A 21,608-nucleotide genomic window follows, 5' to 3' on the forward strand; every position below is an offset into this window, starting at 1 on the left:
CTATACTCAAAGAGGACGACGTGATTGGTGAAAAGCTGATCTCACAACCGAAATTCATTTACAGAAAAACTAGGAATTTGAGAACTATGCTAGCCCCTAGCATTCCAAGGAAAGGGAATACAAATTACGTTACAAACTGCCAAAAGAAAAGCATCAAAGGATTCTATCCATGTCCAAGCTGTAAAGCCTGCAAGAATGGTCGAAAGACTGACACCTTTTCATCCTTTCAAAAGAACGAGAAATATAGGATCAAAGAGTTGATCAGATGTAACGATAAAAATATAATCTATCTAGTCTCCTGCACCTGTGGGTTGCAATACGTAGGGCAAACATCAAGAGCCCTTAAGGATAGGATTAGGGAACACATCCTATGCATCGAGAAAGGTAGAACGGATACCCCACTTTATAAACACTTTGCGACAACCCATAAGGGAAATCTAAAAGACTTCAGTTTTTTGGGAATCCAAAAGGTAAAAGCAGACTGGCGAGGAGGGAACCACGAACAGAGACTATTATTTAATGAGTCAAGATGGATCTTTTTGATGGACTGTCTTTATCCCAAAGGTCTAAATCATAAGGAAGACCTAACACACTTGCTTTCTATTAAATAACAGTTCCCATATAAGATATAATTGGTACCTTGACCATAGTATAAGCCCACTGAGATGGTTACCATAACTTTGATCTCCCAAGTCTAGAATAAGGAAGCATCCTGGTTAAATACACACCAGGTGGACCTCGAAATGAATACATCCCAGTCAGCAATTTAACTAAAAGCTATAACTGCTAAACATCTACCTTTTGAAATAGACCAAGGATGAACTAAGAAAGAATAGAATACCTGTCCTGCACTATCTAATCAGGGTGCTTACAAAACTCTATAATAAAGACAAGAACTAAGTATCAGTTAGAAATTTACTGTAGTATAGAAATATACCAGTATAAATATAAGGGATACAAAGGATGATATAAACAATAGTACATTATGTCTGACAACAGATCCATACACCCAAAATAACTATTTAGAAAACAGTTTTTAAGAAATCATTCAGTAATATCTAATTCAACAACACCTAGACATTTACTGAGGTTAGAACTTTCGAATTGAACATGAATCCCTCACTAGTAGATCCCTCGTTCACAATCTGATCCATAAATTATAGCCCAAAGAAGAAGAAAATGGTAAATCCTAAAGCACAACAAGCAAACTAAAGATCCAAGTATAGTTACACTATGTATGTCAGAATATCCAACATAAGTCACCTATAAGAATAGATCTTCTTGATCATTATCAGACCCCAGCTTATATTTGAGAAATAGCCACCCTTAGTAAGACACCCACGTATTTATTTAAATGTACCACTCAAGTACCTTGAGTTTATAACTCCATCTGAAAGAACAGTAAGGTCCAAACTCTCAGTGTACCCATAACTAACGGGTTCACTTAACAGAAAGATAACAACTCCGGTGAACTCTAAAACTCCATTTTAGGATATATATAACAGATCCACCTCACCTCTGTTGACCATAACAGCAGGTAGTGAGAAATATACAAACACAGGGTTTAATTTGTTTTATTTTGTCTTTTTCTAACATAGACTAACAGATCAGAATAGAGATCCTTACAAATATTGAGATAAGCTAGATAATTATAGCCGTTCCACAAAGTAGTGACAGACTAAGAAGTTTTATAATATCATGTAGACTCTGAATATATATCCCACTAATTTACTAAATATATTGATTTGACAATTTCACTCTGATTTACCTTTTAAAATGCACATACATATGCAGCTAAAGCCTAAATATGGACATATCAGGTCCTAACCAAAATCGGCATTGACAATAAAACTGACAAATGTGGTAATCTACCACAACAACCAGAAGCCAAACCAGAAGACATGACTTCACTTCCGGTCACACTCCATAACGTAATGGAGCAAATAAATCAGGGCGGAAGTCGGCTGTGTAAACATCCGGTATCTCCCGATCTGAGCGCATCCAAGGAGCTAAGGCGGAAGTCGGCTGTGTAAACATCCGGTGTCTTCCGATTTGAGCGCTTCTGACTATATAAGGATTAGGTTGATCAAAAGTAAGCATCCATTCCCTAATAATAACATCAACACGAAAAAAAAGGGAAATCAGTCCGCAGACAGCAAACAGTTTATTACTATATATAATGTAAGTATAGAGCCACTGTAGAAGAGTACCGGAATGATTGCCAAATAATCCTTAGGAACAATAAGGCCATTTCTAGACCAATACATAGAACAAGAGGCTCTCTAATTTACAATTAATACAGGTTGGATGGGAATAGGATAGAAACCACAGGAAACATCCCAGAGATGCAATGGGGCAAACAGGAAAGGGAAGTCTTTCCGATTTTGGCGCCAAAACGGCACCAATTGTTTTCTCACACTCTCTATTTAAAGCTCCCAGAGATCACTACACAGTATAGTCTTGAGAAAGGCCTAATCTAGGCCGAAACGCGTTGGCATACTGGTGAGCTTGATTTTAATTACCATTATTATCCATTGTATACAGTGTTGCACTATTTTTGTTTTTCTTTATTTTCCTACAGGTTTTTTTGTTGCTATTTATTGTGATTTTACTTTTAACATCGGATGGGACATTGAACACACTGGGCACAGAATTTGTTTTAATCCCCCATTTTTTGCACACAACTAACACGAACTCTTTTTTTTGGATTGCTACATTTCATATATGATTTTACCAAAGTGGATTTTATCATTTATCATTATTTTTTCTATTTTTTGCTTTTTGTTTTTTGTATTTTGGTTCTAAATGACCTTTGCCTAAAGGTTGAATTGTGTTTTTTTCACTCATCTTTACTCATTTTTTCTACAACTTCATCTAACATCTACATTTGACTATAGATCTCTCACTACCCATCAGCAACGTTGGAGGACACACCCACGGTTTAATACGAACATTCACATTTTACTTTTTCCACTATTTTTTCACCATTTTTGATTGACTTTATATTTGATTGACATTGTGAGTTTGGAATCGTTTTATGGTTTATAACTTTGCTTATAAGTATTAATATTTGTATTTTTATTCAACTTCCCACACTTGTGTATCACCTTTAAGGAGTGTCAACACTCCCACTGTAATTCGCATCTCCCAGGAGATTTTATTATGTACTTTTGTTTTTAGTAGTTAGACATGGATCCATGTTTCTAATTTTATTGTGTTATTGTGGTTTTATTGTGATATTTTATGTTTAGCCTTTATCGAAGGTAATAAATTGTAAGATTTAGCCACAAGTTTGTTAGCCTTTTAAGCTCTTTTAGCGCTTACTCTCACCTTTTCAAATAATCAATTAACCCCTTAATGTAAAAACCGGATTGACAAAACGTCAAAAAACGGTAAAAAAAACTTTCAGCACCTTGCCATAGCTCTGCTGTGGCGCCCACCGGCCCTTTAGAAACGATTTGTGGGGAAAAAACTTCTTTACAGCCCTCAAACATAGTAGGAACCTCTGGAGAAGTAGCTGGATGTCTCTGAGGAAAAGAAACTGCGCAACTGAGGCGCGAAAATAGGCCCCTCCCACCTCACTTGATGTTATGGGGCCTAAAAGAAACACAACAGAGTGTTTCCTAAACTAGCCATGTGGGTTAATAACCCTTAACCAAGCCACAAAGACCCCTTAAAGTCCCTCAAAAAACGTTATATTTGCATTTTTTTTATAAAAAACAAAAACGTTTTTTCCTATCAGTGTCACCAGTAACTAATGAGCCCTTTATGCAAGCTAGGATTCCTACTAAGTGTCTGAATACAGCTTACCCTTCCCTCATGGGGATATTGCCAGTCTTTTCTAGAATAATCACAGTCTGTCTAGAAAAAAAAAGACTGAACATACCTCAATGCAGTTTAGCCTGCAAACTGTTCCCCCAACTGAAGTTTTCCTGTACTCTTCAGGCCTTGTGAGAACAGCAGTGGATCTTAGTTACAAAGTGCTAAGATCATCATCCTCCTTGCAGAAATCTTCATCCCTTTTCTGCCAGAGAGTAAATAGTACACACCGGTACCATTTAAAATAACAAACTTTTGCTTGAGAAAATAAAAACTAACATTTTTGTCACCACACTCACTTTACCCTTCCTAGTACTTAAAGTCGGCAAAGAGAATGACTGGAGGGTTGAGCTAAGGGAGGAGCTATATAGACAGCTCTGCTGTGGGTGCTCTCTTTGCCACTTCCTGTAGGGAAGGAGAATATCCCACAAGTATGGATGAATTTGTGGACTCGATACATCTTACAAGAGAAATGTATGTATAGTATGATGATTCATTTTTTTCAGCATGTTTTAGCTAATTTAACAGTTGATCCCTATCTTTCATTTGACAGTTATTGGCATATTAATGGATGCAGAGAAATCCTTTTTGATGTCGACCCAATCTCAATCAGCTAATTTCATTGTTTATCTGAAGCACTTTTTTCATCATAGGTTTCCTGAGAAATTGGTTCTGTACTTAAAGAAACAGTCTAGTCAAAATTAAACTTTCATGATTCAGATAGGGCATGTAATTTTAAACAACTTTCCAATTTACTTCTATTATCTAATTTGCTAAATTCTTTAGATATCCTTTGTTGAAGAAATAGCAATGCACATGTGTGAGCTAATCACGCAAGGCCTCTATGTGCAGCAACCAATAAGCAGCTACTGAGCATATCTAGATATGCTTTTCAGCAAGTGATATCAAGAGAATGAAGCAATTTAGATAATAGAAGTAAATTAGAAAGTTGTTTAAAATGACATGCTCTTTCTAAATCATGAAAGAAAATATTTGGGTTTCATGTCCCTTTAACATGTGCCAGTCTTGTTAGGCTCATAATAATCTAACTTCTTGATGATTACTAACACATATACAAGGACATTTTTCACTTATCAAATTCCTCAGCCAAAAGGACTTGATAATCCAAGGATAACACTTTTCCAATTATTGATCAGTAAAACTATTAAAAGTTTTACAATGGAGCATTAGTTTTGTGCATAGACAAAACACACTGAAATTACACCCACCATATTGGATAACATTAGGATGCCACATCACCAAACATATAAAAACACTATCTGCTCAACCAATTAAAGCTAAAATGAATAATAAGCACGTAATAACCCAACAAACACACATTCCCACTATACCAATAATGCCCCTTTTGAAGTCACTTAAAAAGACACACATATCTCTATGGTTTTGGAGCACAACAGTTTAACTGCACATATGTCAACAGTTAGCATTAATAAACACTATTTAAAGGGATCAATCAACATATAGGCCCTTCATCCTGTTGATACGTCTCAGGAGAGTCTTCTAGTAATGTTGGTGTAAAACTGACTCATGTAAAGTTGTAAGTTAACATGTTTGTATGTTTATATTGTTTTTCTTTTTGTTTAAAAATGTATGTATACATTCACTGTCTGAAGACAGATAAAATTCAATAAAACTTTTGAAATAAAAAAAAAAGAAATATCAAAATTATTGTCAGCGATATCTACAATTAATATAGTAGAATTTTTTGTCAATACATTCCAGTAAGATGTTTAATCTCTGTAGTGTACCCCAAAATATCACTATTGAGATATCTATAAATTTGACAACAATATTATTATTAAAAATTAATATTTAAATCCAATATAAAATATTCCTAAATTTTGATCAGTTAATCTTTATATACACCTTGATTATATTTATGTAGTAGTTGAATATCACCTATGACCAGTTATATCTATCAATTTATCATTACAATATTAAAATACAAAGCAAACTATAGAGATATTTAGATTAATTACTATTCAATAGATATTGTCTATTATCCCATGCATGGACCCAATATTTATATAAATTAACCTTAACTCAAAATGAATCACTTAAATATCCCACATGAATTTTACAAGAACAATTTGTATTTAACCAGCAACACTTACTTCAATATGGACTACTAACTTAACAATGCTTAGTTAACAATAAAAACAAATATTTCAACACAAATCTTACCAAATCTCAATAAATGTAATAGAACTTCCAGAAAAATCAACCAGAGATTTAACCACAATAATAAATGCAATTTATAAAATATATCACAGTAAATAAGAAAATGAATTTATAAGTATTACATATATACAAAATCTTTTTCTCAATGGTCAAATTACTTAATTTTGAGTATGATTATTCTTTACCTAAGATACCCTAGTCTATACAATGTTAATTTATAAATACAAAATACCCTTTTAAATCACAGCTACACTTAAACCACAGCCATAAAGAATATCTTTGATTTAAAACATTAAAAATATAAAACAAACGCTAATACATTGCTAGTAACCAATATGAGAGTTCAGCTTTTTCAATCAGAGTTTTCCAAAGTCATACATGAAGGTATTTTTGCAAACAGGGTATCACAAACACAGAGAGTTATTCCAAGCCAGGCCCCAAACCAAAGTGTGTTTTTTGGGGGGGGTTTTGCATAGGTATTTTTGTCTCTCACAAAAATCCACCTTCATTTCTAAATCACCCAATGGAAATTCTCTGGGTACGCCCTTTTAGTCTGAGCTTGTCTCTCATTGGCCCCTGGAAATGCATATGGTAATTTTAAATCCCCTGACATTTTAAAATACCCTTTGGTTGCAATTCTTGTATTGAACACCGGGGGGACAATAGGCAACGGAATGTAGTTTCATTAGCAAATACTACTACAGAAAAATAGATTTTCTTACATGTATAGTCAATATATTTATTATTATTATTATTATTAAGTTTTAATAAACTATCTGTTCAGTATATGGCCCATCTAATATAACTGAGCGTGTATTTTTGAGACTAAACATGGGTACACTTAGAATATATATATATATATATATATATATATATATATATACATATACACACACATATGATATATTTCCTACTTATAATATTTTAAAAGATGTATTTAAAAGTTATAATTCTATGAGTGGACTAGTAGTTATAATTCAATATAGATATATGTATATTTGATTTTATTTGTATATCAGTTGATAATTAGTCATACTATCATTTGATTTTAATAGAATCATATCATTCCATATCTAGTATATCTCCAATGCTGAGTGTATAAAAACATATGCTATAATTCACAGCACAAATTACATAGGGCTTTATCATATGTCTGAAATAAAGAAAATGTTAAACATTTTTAATATACCAATACAATTATTTATACAGGTGGCCCTCGTTTTACAACGGTTCAATTTACACCGTTTCAGAATAACAACCTTTTTTTTTTAGTCATGTGACTGCTATTGAAAAGCATTGAGAAGCAGTGCATTTATTAAAATAGCCAGTAGGTGGAGCTGTCCGCTTGTGTTGCAGCAAAGCCAAGCAAGCTGAAATTAATCAGTTTAACCAGACCTGAGCTATCGAGCAGATTTCAAAGGAACAATATCTTCCTGTCTATAAATCAGTCCAGATTAGAATACATAGAAAGAACTGTTTGCAGAAAAATGCAAGTGAAGTCTGTGTTGCGTGATTATTTTATTAGGATTATAATGCTGTTTAGCAAATGTTTTTGTTCATTTAACTTAGTTTAATTATATATTCTGCGTTGTGTGATTATTTTATTAGGTTTATAATGCTGTTTACCATTTAAAGTCTTCATTTCAAAGCTTTAAAAATAATGTATTAAGTGTTACTTATGACAATTTTGAGAGGGGCCCACTTCCCATTGACTTACATTATAAACTGGGTTTTAATTTACAATGGTTTTAATTTACAACCATTCCTTCTGGAACCTAACCCCGGCGTAAACTGAGGGCTACCTGTATTTAATTCACTTTCGATTTAAAGGTATATTAGGCGTTAGACACATCTCCCAGATGTAAAACAATACTGAGGTACAATTGAAACATCTGAACAATTTATTTACGTTTTAAGATCTAAATTCTTATATAGATTCTAGCTTACACAGGGTTAAATATACTTTCTTAAGTTTCTCCTGGTATTTTCCATAGAGACGTAAGTCTGAGCTTCATGCATTTTAACTCAGCATAGGGTAATTAAAACTTTGATGATAAGGGCCACATTCCCTGAGAATTTTCTGTATATTCAAATATCAGTTCAGACTGAACGTCTGTTGTCTACATGGGGCATCCTGAATTAGGTAAGTATCAGGACAATTTTTTTAATTGAGTTATTTAAAAATGCATCAAAGTGCAGTCTGTATATTGAGTGTAGAGAGGGGTCTGGGCTGAAAAGTATGATTTTAGAATTTAATGCAACTTACATTAGCCAGATTTTCATATACAAATTAATTCTTTCTCTACATCATATATGTATGTATCTAAATATATAATATATTGCATAATGTCACTCACCTATTCCCTGACAAACCTGTGATGTAATCACTAAACCCATAAAACCACCATTGTGTTTGATGTTAATCCTGGATATTTACTTTTTAGATTTCTAAACTGTGACATTACCAAGACAAATAACAATTGTTTCAAGAGGTAACTATTTTGTGTGTGAGGGTATAATGATGCTCTCTCATCAAAGAACAGTGAGCCTTGTGCTTTTTGTATTTGCCATGATATTTAAATAGAAAGAGCAGCATTCCAATGGAACGACACATCCCTGGGCAAAATACCATTCATTTCTCTAAGGGACCTGGTCACTGCATTCAGAGCTAGCGGCTCCAAAGCTGTCTACTTATCTCTGGCTACCCTGTCAACAATCTCAGAAACATCTACATGACAGGTCAATTATGAACAAGGAACTCAAGCTGCAGTGAGTTTAAGAACAATGGTACTTTGCAGATGCCAGATGAGTGGGAAGCATTGTCTAGAACACAAAATAACACATGGAACACAAGATTTAGTTCTACATAAATAATTTGACTCCTCAAAATCTTTTTTTTCCATTTTTTTTCTATAATCACTTCTAGAAGATAGTATTTGTCTTCATCATTGCTTTTCCTTTCTAGAGTATCCTTACTATTCTGTTGCCAACTGAAAGACAGTTTAAGGTCTCAAAAGGAACATAGTTAACTTCCATTATTACAGACTTAAAAAATCTTCTAATTTATACTTATGTTTTCAAATGTATTTAATGATTTTTGTAACCTTTTATTCAACTTAGCTTTTTTTGCATTTTGGACATCATGGGCTTCACTTATAAAGCTGCAAATGCAACTTTTTAGTTCTTATGGAATCGGTTTGTGAGCCTACAACTGCAAGTTAAGAAGCAGCGTTCTGCATCTTAAGACTCAGCTGTCTATTTCTTAAGAAATACAACTGCTTTGTAGGCTAAATCACCCAAGACTGATTTGTTTGGGGTGATTAACAACAGTAGTTGGAGAGGCTGCACAAGTGGTTACTTATTCAATTACAAATAGAGGAGGTGGATGTCCCATTGCTAGCATTCAATGCGGATGGACAGGTTCCCTGGCTAGGAGCCTTCTCCATTATTGTTCCTTGGTAATAATTTAGATGACCTCTGGCAGTTGTTATTGATTCCCAGACTCACAGAATATATCTAAATGCTAATGGAATTTGGGGCCAAATGTCCTATTTATAAGTGCTTTGTTAATCTATTCAGATCTCAAGCAGGTTGTTTTTGCAATGTCTTTTACAAATGTCCTCAATGGAAGTGGGGACCTGTTCTTCAAGTGCTTAGATCCCTTAAAATTATTTTGGAGTACTGTTGTTATCCTTCAATCGCCTGAAGAATGCTAAGTTGGTTTTAGAACCTTCCTACACTGTGGTTTAGTTTGTTCATTGATCAGTGATCCAATTTCCTGAAGTTAACTGACTGATAATGAGAGACCAGAAATAAGGGGTTGATCATTATCGTGAGTTTGTTTTAGGCAGATGATTGCTGAACAAATCAGGTTTTCCAGTGATCACAATCACAAAATGCCTCTTCTGTTATTACTCCTCATGCACAAAATAGTTACATTTTGAAAAAGTTACCTCTAAATGTGTATGAAGCAGGTATTGCTTTGTGCCAGTTACCAACCTCTGCTAATGTTTATGAGTGTGGCTGAGGATTTCATCTGCTGTAACTCATTTTTCCCAATGAGTTTGTGTGTTTCTTGGGTCAAGGTGACGGCCAAAATGACAAAATCAGATTGTTGCAATAAATCTGCCATCCTTTCACAGTATGTGGCACCCAATGAACTCTCATATTCTAGCCTGCCAAAAACAAAACATGCAGTTAAACATAATATTACATACAGGGAGTGCAGAATTATTAGGCAAATGAGTATTTTGACCACATCATCCTCTTTATGCATGTTGTCTTACTCCAAGCTGTATAGGCTCGAAAGCCTACTACTAATTAAGCATATTAGGTGATGTGCATCTCTGTAATGAGAAGGGGTGTGGTCTAATGACATCAACACCCTATATCAGGTGTGCATAATTATTAGGCAACTTCCTTTCCTTTGGCAAAATGGGTCAAAAGAAGGACTTGACAGGCTCAGAAAAGTCAAAAATAGTGAGATATCTTGCAGAGGGATACAGCTTCTGAAGCGTGATCATCGAACAATCAAGCGTTTCATTCAAAATAGTCAACAGGGTCGCAAGAAGCGTGTGGAAAAACCAAGGCGCAAAATAACTGCCCATGAACTGAGAAAAGTCAAGCGTGCAGCTGCCAAGATGCCACTTGCCACCAGTTTGGCCATATTTCAGAGCTGCAACATCACTGGAGTGCCCAAAAGCACAAGGTGTGCAATACTCAGAGAAATGGCCAAGGTAAGAAAGGCTGAAAAACGACCACCACTGAACAAGACACACAAGCTGAAACGTCAAGACTGGGCCAAGAAATATCTCAAGACTGATTTTTCTAAGGTTTTATGGACTGATGAAATGAGAGTGAGTCTTGATGGGCCAGATGGATGGGCCCGTGGCTGGATTGGTAAAGGGCAGAGAGCTCCAGTCCGACTCAGACGCCAGCAAGGTGGAGGTGGAGTACTGGTTTGGGCTGGTATCATCAAAGATGAGCTTGTGGGGCCTTTTCGGGTTGAGGATGGAGTCAAGCTCAACTCCCAGTCCTACTGCCAGTTTCTGGAAGACACCTTCTTCAAGCAGTGGTACAGGAAGAAGTCTGCATCCTTCAAGAAAAACATGATTTTCATGCAGGACAATGCTCCATCACACGCGTCCAAGTACTCCACAGCGTGGCTGGCAAGAAAGGGTATAAAAGAAGAAAATCTAATGACATGGCCTCCTTGTTCACCTGATCTGAACCCCATTGAGAACCTGTGGTCCATCATCAAATGTGAGATTTACAAGGAGGGAAAACAGTACACCTCTCTGAACAGTGTCTGGGAGGCTGTGGTTGCTGCTGCACGCAATGTTGATGGTGAACAGATCAAAACACTGACAGAATCCATGGATGGCAGGCTTTTGAGTGTCCTTGCAAAGAAAGGTGGCTATATTGGTCACTGATTTGTTTTTGTTTTGTTTTTGAATGTCAGAAATGTATATTTGTGAATGTTGAGATGTTAGATTGGTTTCACTGGTAAAAATAAATAATTGAAATTGGTATATATTTGTTTTTTGTTAAGTTGCCTACTAATTATGCACAGTAATAGTCACCTGCACACACAGATATCCCCCTAAAATAGCTAAAACTAAAAACAAACTAAAAACTACTTCCAAAAATATTCAGCTTTGATATTAATGAGTTTTTGGGTTCATTGAGAACATGGTTGTTGTTCAATAATAAAATTAATCCTCAAAAATACAACTTGCCTAATAATTCTGCACTCCCTGTAAAAGTCAAAAGGAAACTGCCATGGTTTAGATATGCAATTTTCAGCAGCAATGCACTACTGAGAGCTAGTTAGTGATTGGTGGCTACACTAGGGTGACCATATTGCCGCTTTAAAAAGGGACACATATGAAAAATATATATGTCAGGGTTCTTATACAAAATATTTCTTTAAACAGCCCTGAAAATAGTCCTGACATATGTATTTTCATATGTGTCCCTTTTTAAATCGGCAATATGGTCACCCTAGGTTACACACATATGCCTCTTGTCATTGGTTAACCAGTTAGGTCCCAGTAGTGCAGTAAAGCTCTGGAGCTAACTCTAACTACAGTGCGCTCCACTAATATTGGCACCCTTGGTAAATATGTGCACAAAAAGGCTGTGAAAATGTGTCTTTATTGTTTAACCTCTTGATCTTTTGTTCAAAACCTAAACAGAAATGCACTGCTCTCATGGATATCAAAAAAATGCAAACACAACACGGGCTTACCCCAAAAAAAAATCTTTGTTAAATATATTTGTGCCACAATTATTGGCACCCTTTTAGTCAATACGTTGTGCTACCTCCCTTTGCCAAGATAACAGCTCTGAGTCTTCTTATATAATGCCTGATGAGGTTGGAGAATACATGGCAAGGGATTTGAGACTATGTCTCCATACAGAATCTCCTTCAAATTTAGAGGTTGACGCTGGTGGACTCCCCTCTTCAGTTCACCCCACAAGTTTTCCATGGGGTACATGTCAGGGGGTATGGCCATGGCTGGATGTTTGATGTATGTTTTGGATCTTTGTCCTGTTGGAAGATCCATCCATGGCCCACGCAAAGCTTTCTGGCAGAAGCAGTCAGGTGTTCATTTAATATCTGTTGATATTTGATAGAGTCCATGATGGCATGAATGTTTGATATCCATGAGAGCAGAGTATTTTTATGTATTTTTTTAACAAAAGATTAAAGGTTTAAACAACAAAGGCCATTTTTTATTGATTTATATTTAGCAAGGGTGCTAATATTAATAGAGGACACAGTATGCATTTAACCATTGTAACCCCTTTGCATGGGGTTTAAAACACAGCTATATGCAAGCAATAGAGGAATAATAAAATACTCTAACGCATCAGAGCATTTTGTTTTATCATTTCTATTTCCCTTTAAAACATGTAAGTCACTTTTTCTTTGATTTATGTAAAAGTGGATATTTTAAAAAGTAGCTCAGCTAACCTGGTATTTATGATATTCTGCTATACGTTACTACAAGGAACTAGTGGTTAGATACACAGTTATTATTATTTATTTGTAAAGCCAATTTCCACAACAGTACAGGTACAGGTATTTGATTACACTGAGTCATAACAAAAAAAAGAAATACTGATACATAAAACAAGCTAAACAAAACAAATACAAGAGAGCATTGCTCCAAAAAGTGTATAATCTGCAGTGAGTGTGGTACAGAGACCAATACACAACAGCTATGTGAACAGTGGGAGGGGCTACTACACACACACATCAAATGTACACAAGGTCCCTTAGCACTCAGACAAGGCTACAATTATCCATGATAGCCAAAAGGGTCAATTCCTCTGTTTCAGAAAGAGTAAAACAAAGATTTAAAAAGTCACCAACAGACACAGTTATATGTTGTGTGTATGTGCAAAAATGGCCACCATCTGTGGCTTATGTCTCATTTTGGCACCGGATGATTTAGTAACGTAAAAGTGCAACACACACACATCTTGATTTTGCACATATATTTGTGTGAGCAAAAGTCGCACACAGAAGACATTTTCAGGATTTGTTTCCTTAAAATGCCAAAAACAATTGTTTTCACATCCATAGCATACATAACATAGTAATACAAAAATATGTTATTAAGTATGTCCGCTTATAAAAACAATATTCAAACGCTCTAATAAAGGCGCCCTAATATATTATCAAAGGATGTCCTTCACTGTTAAAAGCTATATATACTATAAAGCTATTTGATACTTTATACTAATTTCCTTCTCAATAAATTCCAGCAGTGGGACCATTATATTTTACAGAACTATTCTCAGTGACATCTCCTAAAAATTTCTTTCTTCTTAGTTTCCACAATGGTGTCTCCTTTGCTCTAATTCTGCCTAACCTTTTATCTTTACCCCTCTGCAGTATTATTATAATTTCTATTCCTATCCTCCAGCAATGCACATTTACTCACTTTCTCCCAGTCACAGATACATTTAAAGAGGTGCCACTCCCTGCGTTGGGGACATGATATATATATATATATATATATATATATATATATATATATATATATATATATATATATATATATATATATGTGTGTGTGTGTATATATATAACTGTATATATATAACTGTATATATATATATATATATATATATTATAGAAGCCCTTTCTGCCTACTAATGAGTTGTGTATGGAGAGTCAAGACACTTCTCCTGCATAAAAAACTGTATTAAAAAATTAATAAAGTTGCTTGGCAGAAGCCTAACACAGATAAAAAAAAATAAACTGAATTGAGTAGTTCTGAAATGCCATAAAACAAAATATTTTTGTTGTCTACCTCCTGGTCCTGTTGTGATACAAAACTTTCATTTCAAATGCTTTAGCTCTTTGGGCAATCTTGTAGCCAATCCTCCCCATTCCGATAATACCAACGGTGGCTCCTGTGACCTCCTCTGATGTCCAGCTCAAATGGAAACACTGAGTGTGTGGAGACACTGCAATCTTACAACCTGAAAACAAATGATAGCGATTAACATAGTAAAGGGACAATGCACACAGCAGATCTCTCTCTCCAATACAACACTGGGAGGTTGATTTCTTATGTTGTCTCTTGTTTAATAGATTTTCTATAGCCATTACTACAGTAAGTACATTTTTAATAGGTGGTGGTTCAAAAGCAAAATAAGCTATTTAAAACTTTCTGTTTTACAGCTGTACCAACAAATCTTTGGAAGACCAGGGGGCTTTGAAGTGCTGTACCGCATGTGAAAAGCTTAGTTATTATCAACCTTAGAATATTAACTGCAAGCCCAATGATACTTTCCCATGACCTTTAAGATAAGATGCATTGATGGTACATACTTTAATTTGTTAATCCTATTTGGTTGTGTTAAAATACACTTTGTATGTGTATTTTACATTTTTTTCATGTAACAAAATAAAACTAAAGGATCTATTTATAAACAATTTCATATTCTCCAGCTTGCAAAAAGTGATTAATAAGAACACACTAAAGGGGAAAAGATTTAACACTAGAATGCCCCCTTTAAGTAATGTGGAAATGTTACCAAACTACTGTGAGAGGAGATCAAAGTTCTGAGCCAAGGTTAAAAATCATTTAGGAGCAGCTCTGATACATATCAGAAAGGACTAGCAAATTAAAAATCGTTATCTGAATATATATCCCCAGGCCTGGATTATCCCTATTTATTTGCTTTTGATAACATTTTTACCTGTGCATTTTCATATTTATTCCTTTGATTCTAATTTAGGTTATTTTAATATATTTATTAACAGCATGAACAGACAGTAACATTTTCACCAGCTTATCTCTTAAAGGGATCCTTGATATTTTAATATAAAATGTTTAGCTATGTGTAATGAATCAAGTTTGGAATATATTTTCATTATTAAAGGGACATTCCAGTCAAAATTTAAATGCACATACATTCATTAGATCTTTAAATAGAGACATATTTGCGATATACATCTTTTCTTGTAAAAGTTATAACTGTTTTAGTGTTCACATATTTCTCTGCATATACACGTGAAGCATAGATAGATATTCTCAGTGCACCAGCATTTTAAATATTGCAGCTGCTAGAGCGCCAGTGGGGCTTGTATCATGTTATCAATTAACAAATTGAGTCATTACCAGATGGTACAAGCACCTTAGGCTCTCTTAGCAAGTGCTGTGTTTAAAATGCTGGTGCACAGTGCATACTTAAATACACTTTTTAAACATCTATAACTTTTATTAGAAGCATTTTTCTAATACATTTATGTTACAAAAATACTTCTATTCAAAACTGAAATGCATCGAGGTGGATTCCAATTTTGTCTGGAATGTCCATTTAAATGTAACCCCTATTCATGTAATTTAGCTCTACAAATTGAGCAATTTCTGAGTCTCAGAGCTTAAAATGTACCCTGCTGACTTCTCAATGCTAACACTGCTACATATTTGCTAGCTTTGTTGTCTGCAGACTAAAGCCCGGATGGGCTTCTTAAAAAAGGCAAATGGTTGATGGAGTTTTGCAGCAAACAACTGCAGTAAAAAGGAATGCTAATTTGTTATAAAAACGTTAAGACTTGGCTGCTATTCTACAGCAAAACTGCAGAAATGTCTTGTAAGTGTTTATTGTCCCGTTAACAAATGCCAGGCTCTAGCTCACAATAGCAACTACAAGTAAGACCCTGAGCTTGGTAACTTGCCCCTTCAGCTACTGCCTCTCTTAGGGTTTTGTTCTGGGATAGGCTGCAAATGGGGACAAGGTATTGCATGACATTGTGCTCTCCTTTTACTTTCTTCATCAGGAACCCTTGCTACTTTGCCCCTTGTAAGCATTGTCTGCTTCTCTTCCAAGTCGCAGTGCTGAACTCATGTTATTGGCTTGGTTCATTTACAACAAATTTGTCAAGCCGTGCTTTAACATACCTATACCATATTGTACACTTCTCTAACTGGTTTTGAATTTCTACAACCAACCCCCCCAAAAGAAACTATTTAAATTAGAACACATTTCACAATATGTTATTTGTTGGCTTGAGTCTCAAGAGCAGTGTCAGCTATTTGAAAATAAAAGTAGGATAATTAAAATTATTAGCCTTCTGGACAAACCTCTTACAGCAAATTGATAAACTCTTGTATTACCTTCAAGAAAATTCCTTGCAGAAACCAGAAGCAGCGTCATTGCTAAGTCTGCAGTGGCACTAGTAACAGCATTGGGTGTGTTGGCAATTTTTACTCCAAAACTAGAGATCATCTTCAGATCCAAGTGGTCAATTCCTGCTCCTGAACTCACCACTACTTTGAGATAAGGAAGACTTTGGAGAATATCATGAGTAACAACAGGTTTGGTGCCCCAAACAAAAACTGACTGAATTTTTTCTGCCAGTTGTTCTTTTTTGTCCAAGAACTCCTTCAGGGTGATCAGGGTGAAATACGTCTTCAGAAAGTCTACATGTTCTTCCATCACCCCATGTTGTCCTCCAATCTCCTCTATCAGTACTCCTGGAAGACTCCCAGGGATTTCCATTACACTGGATCACTAAACCAGGAAGAAAAAAATAAAAGCATGGAAATGCATTAGACTGGAAACCCCTTGCCCTAGTAAATTTCAGCATGTACATTTCTGCATTGCTAGATACAATTTTGATCAAATTAACACTTTTATCAATTTTGAGTTTTAAATGTATTTCTTTTATATTTGTATTTGTGACATATATATAGTATTTTTCTTTCCTTTCTTATTGTTCATCTCTTTTTGACTAAAGGGTCACTGAAGTAATTATTTTTTACATACTTATACATAGTATATATATATATATATATATATATATATATTTATATTTATATATATATATTAGCAATAAAGCAATGCATTGTGGGCCAGATTACAAGTACCTCGCTATTTATCACTTTCTCTCGAGCATAAACTTCACTAGAAGAAAGCTTTTGCATGATTTGGTTAGCGCACATATTACAAGTTGAAAGTAAAACGTTTGCATGCAAGCACAACCGACCACATGCGAATCAAAGGACTTAGGATTTTGCGACTGCATTAACTTATTTTCCCTATAGTCTTTAATAGACTAACACATCGCTTGCTCGCTAACCCGATAAGAGTTGTTAATATTTCCAAAGCTGGGGGACGGAGTTAGCCGCAGAGCTGAATGGATGCCTCTTCACTGAGCTACGTGGAAAGTTTAGGCAAATTTCTAACTAATTTACTACAGAACGATTATACCTGCTATTGTCAGCTACAGCAGAGGTCTTTAACCCTTGTAGACTTTAAAGAGAGGCTTTGGATAAATGGTGACGCAGCCTAGAGGTGCCATTTATAATACACACAGGAACCGGTGACTGAGGCCTACTAAAGTACACCAGTATGCAACATACACCAGCCGAGCTATTAGATTCCGCGGCCTGCGCTCATCTCAGTCCAGAGGGTCGGGGCTCCGCTCCGGACACGAAAAACATCTGCAGAGTGTGGATGAAAGTGGGGCAGATCCGTTGAAGAAGCTGGCTGAAGGTAAGGGCAGTAACCTACATTGCAGGCGAGCCAGGAAGTGGCTCAGAGTGGGGAAGATTGCAATCTGTTCCCTCCACCCCAAGGCCCACATTGAGGGAGGCGATAGAGGATAATAAAGGTCAGATACACCGCACCTACGGGTGTGAAGGCTGAAGGGGACCAGCTCTGAGAGTCGGAAATAAATGCTGTATGGCGCGAAAGTCAGCCATTTCTTTTGCATCACGCAGAGACATATGGGAATGGCCTGACATAGCCAGATCTACTGCTACAGACTAACAGCCCTGCACTAGAAAAAGCCCTCAGACACACTCCACGATCTTTCGGACTAGGGCACTCGCCAAGCTACACATAGAGGAACCTTAGGGATATATGCTACTTACAAGCCTTGCCCCCAGAAGACACTTTTCCAGCACAGACAATAATATCTGCATATGCTTAGGGAGATCACTAATCTTCTAGGGCGGCAAGATCACCCTGACTACCATATAAACTGGGACACAAGCTTGATTTCTGAATAAAATACCTTTTCCTTATAAGGGAACAGAGCCCCTACACCATCCTACAGCAAGAACTATAACAAAAGAGTTTGTCTAAGTTTACAAATAACCCATATAGACAGACAACAATATAGACTTCCTCTCCGTACTAAAAGCCTCAATATACTGACCCCCAAATCCAGAGTCTGCCCAAGCCATAATTACATGTCTATCAGGGTGATCTGTGACACCTAGCTAGGCCGTTACCCTAAACTACAGCAGTACTAGTCCCTGATGCTTTTTGATACTCCACATTAAGCCCACCTGGGATCCTAGTGCTCATTGCTTCTTTACAACAACAGTGCTGGCCTCTCAATAACCTAAGTGTGTTGGTATCTTGTACACAGGGCCCCCCGACCTCCAATTTTGAGCCACATCTAACAATAATTTATATTTACAGTTTCTTGGGCCTACCTTGCTACTAAACAAAGGCACTAGTTGGGATACCCTGAAGTTATACCCAGCACCCTCATATATTGACATTCTGCCTAAGACCACACCTCTAACCATGTAAATAAAAACTGAAAGCCTATACCCCCGCCAGTCATTATATTACACCTAATAGGAGCCAACAATTACCAGCTCCTCTAAGTAAGAGTCCTTAGCTCCTCCAGCTTAGGACTTTTGCTGCTCTATCTACTCAGTGAAGATATACCAGGAGCATCCAACTTCCCCCAACTACTTATCAGTTACCTCTTGGGCCACTTATCAATCCAATTGCTGGAAATCTCCAGACTTTCTCTGTGGGACACTTGCCTTATAGCTAATTTTTACCTAAGGGACTCTACTTACCTCCACTAGATAGGTGCCCTAATGTAATTGTTCTTTGAATATTTTGTGGGGTATTTGAAGTGTTATTACTAGCAATGTTCTCTTTGTGTTGTTAGCTCTGATATACACCACTATCTGGGAATTACCTAGAGGTCTGAATTTGTCTTTTGGCTGCTGCGTCAGCTTCTGTGTCTCTGCAGTCTTAACCCAGATTGTAGTGCTACAGCTGTGTTCTCATTTATTCTGCTTATACTTTTGTAGTAAGTTCTGTTTGTATAACATTAACTCAGTAGTAAGCCATAATTCTACCTGCTGTAAGCCAATATATTGTTACTATATATAACATTTATACTGTTCATCTTAAATATTGTAAACCCTTCCCTCACCTCCCCACTCCCGCCCAGCTTGTCTGGGTGGGTCACATCCTTTTTCCCGTCCTGTGGGTCGTATCCCCCTTTTTCCCCGAGGTGAGGGTTGGGGTCTAGGGTACGGCTGTGACAACTTTTTCGCGTATTACTGTGCACTCTTATCTATATGTTATATGTGTCCGCGCTGTCCTGCTTCCACACAGGATCTTGTAGGATAATTGTCCCTTTCATGTCAGAGTCCTGGTGGGATTTTTTCTCACGCCTGATGTGGTAAGCAGGATGGCGGGAAGGTGAGAGTGGTAGCCCTATCTATCTAATCAGCACATGTGTATAATAGGTATTGACTATTGTTTCACCTGTTAGGCTTGTATCTTGTCCACACAATTGCATCACAAATCCTGTTCATCCTTTCCTTCAGAGTGCTTCTCAACTGGGGTGTGTGCTTTTTCTCCTAACTCGCTGGAGCCCATTATTTGGCAACAACATGCCTCATACCGGTAGGAGACAATCCAAATCTCAGTTAAAGCCTAAGACAGTTCTTGACCACTTTTTGCTCCCGGCCCAGTAAGGGTCTACCTATTCAGTATCCAGTCAGGCTGGCCAGGATTCACACGATGAAGGTTCCCAATCTAGCGTCAATTCCAGCGTGGCTTCTCCTATATATATCACGGAGTCTACCATGCAGAAAATGCTGGCTGCCAAGACTTTATCCATCACACAAGAGATACATCATAGCTCAGCTGAACTGCGTAAAGATATCTCCGAGATTGACGAGCGAGTCGATGCCTTAGAGCGCAATCATGACGATCTGGCCACCGACCATACAAACCTTCTTTCGTACTCTGAAGCCCTGTCAGACCAGATCGTAAAACTGGAATTTAAGCTAGCTGACCTTGAGGACAGGTCCCGCAGGAGCAATATTAGATTCAGAGGCATTCCTGAAACAGTACCATCCTCTGAGCTACAAGTCTTCCTCTCAGACCTCTTTAAGGAACTATTAGGCTCTTTCAAAATGCAACCCAACACCCTGGAGAGGTACCACCGGGCCATCAGGCCCAGATCACTCTCATCTGACAAACCAAGAGACGTGGTTGTATGCTTTCACAGTTACAGTCTCAAGGATCGCATTTTGCAGGCGGCATCCCCTCTCTGAAAGATTCAAGGAGATCCAACTGCTGCAGGATCTCTCTCAACATACACTTCAACAGAGGAGATTGTTCTCACCGGTCACGGAAGTTCTCAGGAGAGAAAATATTAAATACCGTTGGGGTTTCCCAATTAGAATAGTAGTCACAATGGACAACCAGACCCATATGGTTACCAGCCTCAGTCAGGGCTTCTCTCTCTTGGAATCCTGGGGCCTACATCCACCCGCTAGCAATACTCAAGCACATACCAAGGCCAAGCTTAAAGCTTCTGCTTCGGAATGTCAGGTCAAGGAGCAAAGGTCAAAAAAACCAAAACACCAACCTCCACTACAAGGCTCAGCCCCCTGATCAATCATGGGCTTGAAAGGTTATTAATACTACACTTTGTACCTTCTGGGTAAGTGTTCCAGCTACCCACCAAAGCCGATCCATGTATTTTGTTAACTTTTACATGTCTATGACTGTTGCACATTATACTGCTGTATTTATTTCATAGCATATGTTTTTTGTTGTATTGTTTTGCCATGTTATTGTTCATCTCTTTGGGTCACACCACTCTGACCTTATTGTTAATCTTTAAAAACCTCCCCCCCCCAATATAGCCCGCATCCTGGGCTCCTCTTGGTGGACTTTTTCCACCACCACTACCTTCACTATGTTTCAGCTGCATTATTTTGAATTTTATATGTTTTATCATGTTCCTTCCCCTTCCTTCCCACCCTCGCTTCCCTGGCAGGCCC

At 36.9% G+C, this 21,608-nt stretch overlaps 1 protein-coding gene across 4 annotated transcripts in view; it reads right to left on the reverse strand.

Moving 5' to 3' along the window:
• The window catches only part of LOC128660801 (probable 2-ketogluconate reductase), a 157,232-nt gene that overhangs the window by 46,294 nt on the left and 89,330 nt on the right, over nucleotides 1-21,608 (reverse strand). For all 4 annotated transcript variants that reach the window (XM_053714830.1, XM_053714828.1, XM_053714829.1 and 1 more), the window contains 3 exons: nucleotides 16,665-17,061; nucleotides 14,349-14,520; nucleotides 10,021-10,196 (listed from right to left, as the gene is read on the reverse strand). In XM_053714830.1, coding sequence (XP_053570805.1) covers nucleotides 10,021-10,196; nucleotides 14,349-14,520; nucleotides 16,665-17,049 — 733 coding nt within the window. In that variant the 5' untranslated portion in view covers nucleotides 17,050-17,061. The remainder of the gene's footprint in view (nucleotides 1-10,020; nucleotides 10,197-14,348; nucleotides 14,521-16,664; nucleotides 17,062-21,608) is intronic.

Source organism: Bombina bombina, chromosome 5, assembly GCF_027579735.1.
Source record: "Bombina bombina isolate aBomBom1 chromosome 5, aBomBom1.pri, whole genome shotgun sequence".
Classification (NCBI taxonomy): Eukaryota; Metazoa; Chordata; class Amphibia; order Anura; family Bombinatoridae; genus Bombina; species Bombina bombina.